At 39.3% G+C, this 11,600-nt stretch overlaps 2 protein-coding genes across 2 annotated transcripts; both read left to right on the top strand.

Moving 5' to 3' along the window:
- Positions 1-873: 873 nt before the first annotated feature.
- LOC144652637 (uncharacterized) lies at positions 874-3,445 on the top strand. Its single transcript, XM_078512713.1, has 3 exons — positions 874-1,132; positions 1,230-1,475; positions 3,103-3,445. The coding sequence occupies exons 1-3, from the start codon at positions 933-935 to the stop codon at positions 3,302-3,304; spliced, it is 648 nt and encodes a 215-aa protein (XP_078368839.1). The 5' UTR covers positions 874-932; the 3' UTR covers positions 3,305-3,445.
- Positions 3,446-9,294: 5,849 nt separating this feature from the next.
- Positions 9,295-11,320, top strand: LOC144648779 (uncharacterized). Its single transcript, XM_078508241.1, has one exon. It carries the CDS (start codon positions 9,427-9,429, stop codon positions 10,567-10,569), a length of 1,143 nt encoding a protein of 380 aa, XP_078364367.1. The 5' UTR covers positions 9,295-9,426; the 3' UTR covers positions 10,570-11,320.
- Positions 11,321-11,600: the final 280 nt, after the last annotated feature.

Raw genomic sequence — 11,600 nt, 5'->3', positions numbered from 1 at the left:
ATATTGTCTCATCCAAATGAAACCGAGTAGCACTCGGTTTCTTACATCCAGTAGACAACGGCGCCTTCGATTGCTGGTGGGTACTGTTGGCAGATGCCTTGGCGATGTTACATCGGCGAAGATATTTTCGACAACAGTTTCCAAAGATTCCGGCGTTTCACCCGTACAGTACCAGAAAATATGAGGATTCCTTTCAAGAACTGCCCAGACATCTCTCCCATGGTTTCTTATGCCCCGAAAATGTGGGAAAAGTCTTCCTATCAATCCATTGTTCCGTTGATTGAAAAGAGCTAACAGGGGCAGCAGTATCAGAAACGTGTTCATAACTGTAGCGAGAAAAAGCAGCGGTGGTGGAATTTCATCATTTTCACTTTCCAAAAGGTTGTTTGCCAATGCAAAGAATGACAGCAAAAAGGAAAGGATCCCAGATAAAAATGCCGGAGGAGGTGGCAGAGTATCCATGTTGCTGAAAAGTAGATATCCTCTGAGAAAAAACTGATAGTTTTCATAGCATAAATAAAGCTTTTTAACAACTTGTTTTCAACGCACAAATTGCTATTTGTCAGAACACTTTTGAAAAGTGTTTTCTTTGCACCTTAACGTTGCACGAGTGACACGCGCACATCAGGTTTTTGTCACACGTTCGCGCTAAATCAGCAAAACATCACATGTCTTCTTCCTCTCCTATTGTTTCGGAACTAAACACCCACGTGCTTCACTCTTTATATATTTATCTTCCTTCAGAAACTGTGGTCAATGTTATCGTGAACAGACAACATTCTTTTGACGATAATATTTTTATGAGAGCAGCCCTACATGGCGATTTTACAATGCCCTCGACAAGCAGTGTACATCGCACAGAAGTGGAGAGCCTTAGAAAAAAACTACCAAAGCGTAAAACACAAAATCATCGATACACAGCGGTCGAAGATATGTTGATTGTTCAGGCCGTGGAAAAATGTGGCCGCGAGTGGCGCAGCGTGGCGCAGTTCATGAAGAAACACGCAGACGTTCTTGGCAATACGGGGGATCTTTATAGGGATATGGATGTTAATGACAAGAAAGCCATTGAACGCCTCAGGAAGAGAGCAAATAAGATTTTAAACAGTGAAATGCTAGCACAAAGCAAAAGGTAAGCCCTCTTGTACGGATGAAGAATTCCGGCACTGAAATATTCTGAAACAAAGTATTTAATAGTAACATTTTCTTCTTTCCATTTTTTTTTCAAGCTTCAAGCGGAGTAACATAGAGGAAGAGTATTACAGTGAAGATCCTAGCAGTTGCTCAGAAGATGCTGAAGAAAATTCGACACAAAATTCTATCGAAGAGGAAGTGAAAAAAGTTTGTAAAAAAATTGATGAGCGAGACACGAAGTATGTCATAGACCCAAACAAGGAAGTGGTCAACTTGGACGAGCCTTCATCAGTCCTGCAAGCCGTGAAGCGAAAGCGAGATGAAGAGCGAAGAGAAGACAGGTGAGTATATATTTCTTTTTTTAATAATCTTCGGCTCAATTAGCAATAAAAAGTAAAACTGAGAAATAGTAATATCTGGAAGGCGAAAGTCTCACCTGAAGAAGCGATAAGATTCTTTCCACGCAACGCATAAAACACTTTCTCTTACTAGTACGTACTATCATTCCGGCAAAGTCTTCCAGTTGTAAAACATCCATGCTTTCTCCTAGCCAACATCAGCAATTTTATCTTTATGGATTTTGTCGCAAAATACTCTTCAATAAATCGATTGTGTCAGAAAACGGAGATACGACAAATTATGAGCCTTCCGGTCAATGCTTATTTTATTTGTTTCGATTAAATACTTGCAATTTACAGGGATTCCGTTCTTGCCTTACGGATTTCAACCGCGTTCGATACAGAATTTAGCTTTTTTTTTGCAAGTAGAGGAAGGATATTACAAGGCCGCGCGGAGATACAAAATTTCTCTTCAAGCGTGAAAAAAAAAAAACATTTCACAAGTGAGTGTACAAATGAGTTAGATATTTTCCAGAAGAGATTTTTGTATCTCCAAGCGGTCATTTAATATTCTATTTATTATATAAAACACCGGTGAAATAGTTTTTCACTTTTGCTGCGAAAGGCGCGATTTGTTATGTAACTATAGCAACGGCAATCACTTCACGAGTGAAGATATCATGTTTTCGCGCAAAAGTCTTTTATTAATATGCATCGCTTGTTATCAGTAATAGTTGCACTTCGCGTATACTTTTCCAAAGCAAAAATGCATACTGACGAGAGTATCCTTTCCAAGCGACCTTAAGAGAACTAAAACATTTCGGCAACATTTCAGTATAGCCGTATTGCTTTCAATCTAAAACTTTGAAGTAGGAGGAAGTAATAATGAAACTCTGTTTGATTTATTAATTTAATGTAGAAATAATAGTTTCTCCAGCTATTAGAGTGAATTCGTGTAACCCGTTTTTCATATGCTAATATGCTGTGTAATATTCTAATGAGCTGTACAGGAAAGCAGAAAATTACGGACAAATCGTCAAGCTTTTATAAACATGTAAAAACCGAAACAGATAACAGGACTTAATATTTGTCATGCCTTGATTTGTTTTGGATTTAAGATAAACATTTTATATTCAAAATTGCGTAAAGGAAAACAAAAATTAAACTTGACTGAAACACAATGCTGCGCGCGCAATTCATTTTGGGGAGCTCTAGCAAACCACCATGGCAAACAGCTTTTGTTTCGGAAACAAAAGGTTTAATGAGCAAGAAAATACTGTGCACGTGTGTTTGGCAAATTTGTTTGCCGTCTTCTGAAAAACAACAACGAGAAAAGATTAAATTCTGTGTGTTTTGAACCAACGTCCGCTTTATTTCGCTATAGGTTTATAGCAAAGGAAGTTGAACATGTTGAAATTGTTCAAAGAAGGAGGAAGCACTTCCTGTTTATTTTCAGTAAATCAATGTCTTGCCATTCGTGTAATGTTTTATTGTACTCAAACATTAGAATATTTTGTGGCTCATTAGCATTTAAAAAACGGGTTACACGAATTTACTCTATTGAAAGGCAAAATTGAATTTCAAACATGAGATGGGAAGATGTTGTTATATTATTTTGTTATGTTGTCAGGAAGCGAGGAAAGAGGGCTAAAACTGCAAAAAAGAAAAGTCCCAAGCAGTCAGTAAATGACAAACTTGATGCTCTCCTAGATAAGCTCCCTGCATTCCTTGATAATGCCAACAAAGCGGCTGCAGCTCACCAGAAAGCTCTCGTTAAATTTGAGAGAAAGCAGGGTCTCGTCGACAGCGACGACACCAGTTCCGAAGATTAATGATGAATTAGGATGTAAAACGAAAGAGCGTATCGAAGAAATGTACTGAACCAAACGAATAAAGTTATTTGTCCTTATTTGTTATTTGTCCTTATTCAATCTGCAAGATTGTTATCCCTTTATTTACCCTGAAACACTCTATTGGTATTCATTTCCGGACAGGGACAAAATTCAGACCGGATCAACTCGGATCGCTGATTTTAAATAGAAAAACATAACTGTTCTATATTGCCTTCTCGGATAGCTGCTATTCCGAGTCATCCCAATCAGCGATTTGGATTGACCCGGTAGACTTTTGTACCTTCCTCTCGCTTCCACATTCTTGACGTGCGGTGCAACATACACCTGCTAATAGATATTAACTAGATTAACTTAACTACAGTAGAACCCCGGTATCTCGAACTCTGAAGGGAAACGAAAAACAGTTTGAGTTAGCGGGGTTTCGAGTTATCGGGGTCGATTGAATAAGACTGAAAGGTGGGTTCAAATCCAAAGGAAATGGAAGTTTGTTCGAGTTAGCGGGGTTCTACTGTACATTAATTATGCAAACACACTTTCGATAATAAGTCCATTTTCAAAGCCAGGTTAACATTATTACGCAAATACGGCGGGGAACACAGAAAGCCCCCATTTGAATTACTTGACGGCAATATTGCTTTCATCTCGCAGTATTTGTTAACGTTATAGACTACTTTAGCTTCATGTTTTCTATGTGATAGTTGAAATGAAAAGAATAAGAGAGAAAATAAGTGTACTCAGCTAACTGAGTTCGCTAACATTTTAAATAGGCGGAAAAATGTGTTCCATTTAAGTGAATTTTCCGCTAAATCGGAAAACCCCACTTCCACCAGGCTCAAGGCAGCATCCAACTTCAATGCCTTCTCCAGTGTGTAGATCACCAAGACATCATTTATCAGCCACACCTCTTTACTATATGCGTTCTCCACCAAGGCACCGTATTCCAGCATCACCTTCTGCCTCAATACACACCCCATCAAGGTTACTTAACTTGTATTGGTGAATATTTCTATGCCTCTGTGACCAAATTGATTAATTGAATGTTTCTTTATGTGTCTTTCTCTTTAGGAACAAGTGGAGGCAGCACAGAAAAAAGGGATAGATGGTAAGTATGAAATGTATTTGTTGGACATTATTGAAGAACATGAATATGATTTGAGTACTTTTGCTTGGATTTTATGCCTCTCCCAGTAGTAAGACACATTATCCTTGAATCTGTCTCCTTTTTATATACCTAATTGTGTCTGGAACGGATATGTAATTGGCGTCTGGATGCCATAGAGATTGTTACCTGGAAAACCTGCCCAATGAACTTTTAGAAAAAATTTTCAAATGGTATTGATGTCATCAGCCGCTCTATTTGCCGGTAACGCGTGCCTTGCATACCAATCGTTACGCGGAGTTAATACACGGTTTAGGGCGGCGACGCAAAGGCTAACTGGAATTTTGCCGAGGGTTTATATCTCCGGCGGAGTGCAATTTTTTGTTATAATTTTCCGTAGCCTTATCAAGAAATATGGTACCTCAAGCCGTCTAATCATGGAATTACGAAGCATCATTTCCCATCCAAAATGGGCCAATGCCTGGTTGAAGATTAACTTTGTTTTTCCCGTAGGAAACCTACAAAGACAATGATGAAATCCAAGGAGAGCGATAGTGACCAACTGAATAGTTGTTCAGAAGAACGTGCTGATGAAGTGGAAGATTCCGATTTGCTTGCAATTTTTTTTGTTAGACTTCAGACATCTAAAGAAGAAAGGGCTTTTCACAAGCTGGTCAGCAAAGAGCAAATCCGCATGCTCAAGCTCGTCCAAAGCAGAGCCACCTAGGCCTACAGCCAAAAAGCCAAATTGAGACCAGACCAGAATGGTACAACCATCAGCTGTGCTGGCATCGCCATCCACATCTGCACTGCCACCTGCTACCAAAAAGCAAAACAACAAAAATCAAAAAAGAGACCAGAAAAATTCAGCACTATCACTACCAGCTGCACTCACAGCACCTGCAGCAATGTCCATACCCATACAACCTAGGCCAGCAGCTAAAACAAAAAACGAAGAAGACCAGAGTGGGCCACTTACTCCAACACTACCATCACTGTTAGGAGAAGACTCTGTCGAAAACACTTCATCAACGTCAGGTAAAGATCAGACTGCAAAGGCTAGGGGAAAGGTCAAAATTTTGGGATTACGAGGTCGTTCCAGTGGAGGAACAACGAAATAACGTTAGTGATGAAAGCAGCTTACAATTGCCTTCAAAGAGGAAAAGAATCCCACTGCGGAGAATGGACATTTTGCTTTCAGTTTGTTATTACTTGAGCGCAAAAATATATTTTTAAAAAATAATTCATATATTTACTTGAAACTGGTTAATTTGATTTATTAGATAATTTTTATATCTAGCAAATGATAAATATAACACAAGAAAGAGGAAAATTCTTGTGAATTTTACTTGGTGATAAATTCTGCCAACAAATTCAAAATTTATAAAATATTTAATTGAAACTGATTTAAAGATGTATTTATTTTTATTGAAAGAGAGTTAATGTTTTTTTTTTTCTGTTTTATTTGGTGCTACAGTACTTGCTAATACTGGATTACTAGCTGTAACATATATAAATATGACAATCTTGATAAGCATGGTGAAAAAAAGCAGATTGCAATCATTTTCAACCTGACAAATGAGTATTTTTGATAAAAAAAGTCATGCATTCAACTAGTTTGATGATGATCATGATGCGCATGTATATAAAATATTGAACACTTTATAAGTGAAAAATGCCCTGCTTATGGCGCTTAGATTATTGAAGGCCTTCTTGACCTGTATTGCAAGTATTATTCCAAATAGAACGGGGGCAGACACCATGAAAATTTGGTAATTGTGAAGAACAGCTCCCGCTAACCGACTGTCGGTCGACTGTTGGTCGTTTGTCGGTCGTCTGTCGGCCGACAGTCGGCCGTTTGTCGTCCGTCTGTCGGCCGTCTGTTGGCCATTTGTCGGCCGGCTGTCGGTCGTCTGTCGGCCGACAACCTGCCGACAGGTTTTGGCTATGATGTCGGCCAACTGTCGGCCGACAGCCGGCCGACAGGCGGTGATGTGTCGGTAAGGTGTCGGTAAGATGTCGGTAAGTTGTCGGTTATACAGTAACACTAACCTTTTTGTTTCTTTATGTTTTTCCTCCGTAACGGACCCCAAAATTTATGAGAAATTGAAAGGAAAGGTATATACTCCTGAGTTTCGGTCATCACAGCCTAAAACTAGCTTCTGCGCTGCCGAAATCGACCGGAGAATTTACGCGAACACAGCTACTCCATTTTTCTCCGCCATATTGGATTGGTTAACTTAGTCTCATTCCCCCTCGGAAGGGGTCGCAAAGGATTCTAGGGCGACTTCAGCGAGTGCGTGTGTGGAGAAGTTTTTGCACTGTTTTGGCCTGAGTTTTGGATAAAATCATCTTCGAACGTGATTTCATTGCTTGCCTTATGGACTTAAAGTTACGTAGGTGATATATTTATAAGAGATTGAATTTTGTATAAAAGAAAATCTTGGCGAGGAGTCGATTTGTTTTGTAGTTAGTACCGTAGTACAATGAAATACAATGTTTATAAGTCTTATCTGTTTTAATCGCTTTCTGCATTGGGTTTACTTCTGTGTTTACTGCTCAGTTTTACAGTAAAATGTCTGTTTTGGGAAACTGTCGGTAACCTGTCGATGGGCTGTCGGTGGCCTGTCGGTAGTCTGTTGGTAACCTGTCGGCCGACAGTTGACCGACAGTCGGTTAGCGGGAGCTGTTCTTCACAATTACCAAAAATTTAACCATGAGAAAATGCAATGAAAAACATTCATGGTATTTTAAGTGTCTACTAAGAGTCATTTAAAAGTGTAGTAATAATGGAAAGTTTACGGTCAAATCAATAGGAATATATGGCCTTATTGACCATGGTTTTAGGCGCCTTTCATGGCCATGATAAAACCATTATTAAGTACAAAGCCATGTTTTTTCATGCCATACTATTAATAGGTTTTTCATTGCTATGAAACAATCATGACTTTTCAGTTTGAAAATGATAGTATTTTCATGGTGCCATTTTGACAAAATTGTCATGGGTTTAGTTTTTAATGGCCCATGAAATTGCTGTGAAAGGTGCCTAAAATAATGGCCAGGATACTTGCGCATTAAGCCATTCTTGATTCCTGAGATAGTTTACCATGTCTGTCCAGATGATTGTATTATATTCAGAAACGAATAAGAATGCTAAAAGATGTCCCAAATGTAATGAGGATATAGGTTCAAATAAAACACTCTTGTACCTAAGAGAGCATTCATATACTTGCCATTATGTCCAAGAGTAATAAGAAGTTACAGAACAGCCAGCATAGCCGAAGCCCTGCAAATCCATGGGAAGAATACAGCAGATAGATTGTCATTCAGCCTTTGTCTTGATAGTTTAAATCCTTGGAGCAAAAACAAAACAAGTTATTATTATATTCTTATATTCCCTTGAACATTATGTCAAATATAAACATGAAACTTATTGACAGCTGCTCGACATTACCCAATGTCACCTAGTGACACATCAGAATATCTTCCCTAAAGGTTTAGACATTCTTCATTACAACAAACACCTAAAATACATCCCTTGGAAAGTTATTCTTTGTTCAGTAATGCTTTCAAAAGTGGTCTGTTCCTGCAACAATGTATCGTGTTTTAGAAGTGCAAGAGGCATCGCAGCGAAAATCACTACAAGGCATGGATAACACGGCAGCAGATGGGGCTGAGGGTTTCCAGCCACTCATGTCCATTGGAAACCGGGATAAGCTCCGGCTGTATGGGCCTCATGGCTCGGAGACAGACTTTACCTTTACCATGTCCATTGTTGACGAACTGGAAAAAAACTTCGGTGAAGATAACCTGAGGTGCGATGATATCCGTACACGACTGAAGAATTCTTTATTTTCCAATTTCCCTATAATGCGTTGCGTCTTGGGGGGCAAGCAGAAATCCAAGATGGCTGGCTGTATGGACAACTGAGGTTCCCATGGGTAAAAACGACTTGTTGTGCGCCAAACTGTTCAAATAGGAGAAATCGGAAAGAAAATATACAGTTCTACCGAATTCCTAAAGACAAAGAGTTACGAAAAATAAGGGGTTTAAACCAACTCCAACACTCGTTTGTGTTCAGAGCACTTTGTTGGAAGTCGTCAATCAATGGACCCAAGCAGTGCCTCCTACTTTCCTTCTGTATTTTGCCATAGCCATAACAAGAGCAATAGAGGAAGAAACACACTAAGAAGCCGAAGCACCATTCTAATTGATCAAGAAGGTAGCCACAAGCCAAAAGTAAAACGAAAGCTTAAAGGGACTGTGTCACGGCTAAGTTAATCTTATGTTATTAAATTTTGCCAAATATTCGCTATGAAACTTAATGTTTGCAAAGAAATTAGTTCTATGATTCTAAATGACAAAACCATAGCTTCATTGCAGCCAAATGTGTCTCCTGGGCGTCATAAATTAAAGTTACAAGCAGACAAGATTAACTTTGAAAACTGTTCCGCCGGACCATATTTCAAAAGCCCACATCGCAATCCGTTTCAATCTTCGACACTTTTGGCCATCCGTACCTTCTTTTGCATTTAGTGTGTTATTTAAATATTCCTTCACTGTTTTAAGAGGTTATTTTATACATTTAAACAAATTTGATGGTCATTTCCTATGCCTAAGTTTGGCTAAAATCCGTGACACGGTCCCTTTAAGATGGTAGATTTTTATTACAATACAGTGTTTCAAGATGGTTTAAGTTTGTTTATAATCGATTAACATCTTTATACCTTGGCGAAATTTTTTTGGGGAGCTTCGTGATATGCCAACAACGAGTAATAATGATTTCTTGTTGTATCTTTGTCGTAAATTATATATTAACATGTTAGTTTTCATTCAGATTCCTGGGATACATCACAAGTTCCCTACCCTGCGAGCAGAGTCTTCTTTGATCTAAAAAATATTCAATTTTTATCCAAAGAGTAATAAGAGCCCATTTCGTTCTAGTTTGAATGTATATCGTGTTGTGTTGACCAGCAGGTAAATTGATGTTGAAAAATGCTGTATGATATTGTCCTTTTGGCTAACTTTTATTTTCCTCTCTATTCTACTATTTCAGGAGCATTCACAAAGGGGTAGACCAGAGGCAAAATTTGAAATACCAGTAGAAGCAGCAATGTTAGGGCAGTGTTTGCCAGAATCCAGTGCACTGAAGGGTCATGATTATCTGAAATGTCAGATCGATTCACAGTCGCAACAATTTGCCGAGCTTTACCCAGCAAAATTTAATGAATTACAGGAAGTTTATACCAAAATTGCACAGTTGGAAGAAGAAAATTATAAACTCAGAGAGAGATGTATTTCACTGGACCAAATACAACAATCTTCAGATTCGTGCCAATTTTGGACTGGCTTCCCAAACTATGGCACATTCAAAGCACTTTTTGATTTCCTTGACGAGATTGCCCTGCTTAAAACAAATTTGAGAGGACAAGCTACAGTTAAAAGCAGACACTTTTCTGAAGCATACAAGTCAAAACCAGGGCCAACTTCAAAAAATTCCACTGCAGAGAAATTTTTAATGGTTATGATCAGATTAAGAGCTGGACTCCCTTTAAGGGACTTAGGCCAACGATTTGGACTTTCTGTGTCCTCAGTATCAAAGATATGTACTGCTTGGATTAATTTGATGTACTTTGAGGTAAAGAAATTGTGCCAAATGCCAGAATGGGATCAAACTGTGACTGCAAAACAGTTTTCTCAGTCTCCTCATTTACGAATTGTCCTTGATTGTACCGAGATCTTTTGTGAAAAGCCATCATCACTACAGGCAAACAAGGAGGTCTACAGTAATTACAAAAGCCATACCACATTCAAGTATTTGGTTGGCATTAGTCCCCATCCAGCTGTGGTCGATGTTTCAAAGGCATGGGGTGGTCGGGCCTCAGATAAAAGGATAACTCAAACAAGTCCTCATTTGCTTGACAAACTGAAACCAAATGATGAAGTCATGGCCGATAGAGGTTTTGAAATCGAAGGCACACTGACGCCTCTTGGAGTTAAGCTCACCATTCCAGATTTTAAGGGTCAGGGAAGAGCTCAGCTGAGTGAGTCGGAAGGAAAGCGTTCTGAAGCTCGAATTCATGTTGAGCGAGCAATTCAGAGAATTACATGTTTATATTGGCAGCGACCAACAGGATATTATTGATGACCATTCTGAAACCAGAAGAGAAGCTGGGGGCCAGCCCTATGCTGTAAACACTCCCTAAGGATGGACGGTGTATGGCCCAATGGATGAACCTAACAGTGATGACGACATGAAGAGATGTTAAGTATGCAGTTAGAACATTTGTACAATAACGAGTTCAAAGATACCCTTGAAGATGTTGAGGAGAGTTTGTCATTCGAAGACCAAAGAGCGAAGCAGTTTATGGATCAATCAGCGGTTCTTGTTGATGGACATTATCAGCTCAAGCTGCTATTCCGGCATAGTCGTCCCTGCTCACCTGATAGTCTATCAGTTGCCAGAGATTGTAATGACTGAAAAAGAAAATGGAAAGGAACTCTGAATTTCACAAGCAATATGCAAGCGTCATCCAGAAATACCAGGAAGAAGGTTCCTCACGTCTGATAAAGAAATTTCTACCCTTGAACCCATTTGGTACCTACCACATCATGCTGTTTGGCACCCAAGAAGAGAACCTGAAGAGCCGAGAGCGGTATTCGATTGTGCCGGCAAGTCCAATGGTGTGTCATTGAACAATCATTTGTTGCAGGGACCAGAGAACACAAGCTCACTGATAGGAGTCATTCTGAGATTTAAAGTTAACGGATGTTTCATCAGGTGTTCGTGTCTCCTGAAGACTGGGGAGCTCTTTGCTATCTGTGGTGGTCAGATGGAGATTTGACGAAGGATCTGAAGAACTTTCAGATGTTAGTTCATTTGTTTAGAGCTACCTCGTCACCCAGCATTTGTGGTCATGCCAAAAGAAAGACCACATGGCTAAAGTATGTCTAGGAAATTAGAAACCACAAAAGCAAGTCAGACATGGATGCCAGCCAGTTGGTAAGTTCTATCGCATGACCGAAGGGTAGGAGATCCCATGAGTTACCACAGCGCATGCGCGAGTAATTGCATGTGTGTTGAAGCGCAAAAAACAACGATCTCCCGACAAATTTCACAAAAGCTCGGCCTATTTCCAAAGCAGTTAAAAAACTTCTGGACCGTAACAGAAATAA

Source organism: Oculina patagonica, chromosome 4 (genome assembly GCF_052425735.1).
Source record: "Oculina patagonica isolate OP01 chromosome 4, crgOcupat, whole genome shotgun sequence".
NCBI classification, from domain to species: domain Eukaryota; kingdom Metazoa; phylum Cnidaria; class Anthozoa; order Scleractinia; family Oculinidae; genus Oculina; species Oculina patagonica.
The sequence above is the reverse complement of the archived record's forward strand: the minus strand, read 5'-3'. Positions and strand labels throughout refer to the sequence as shown.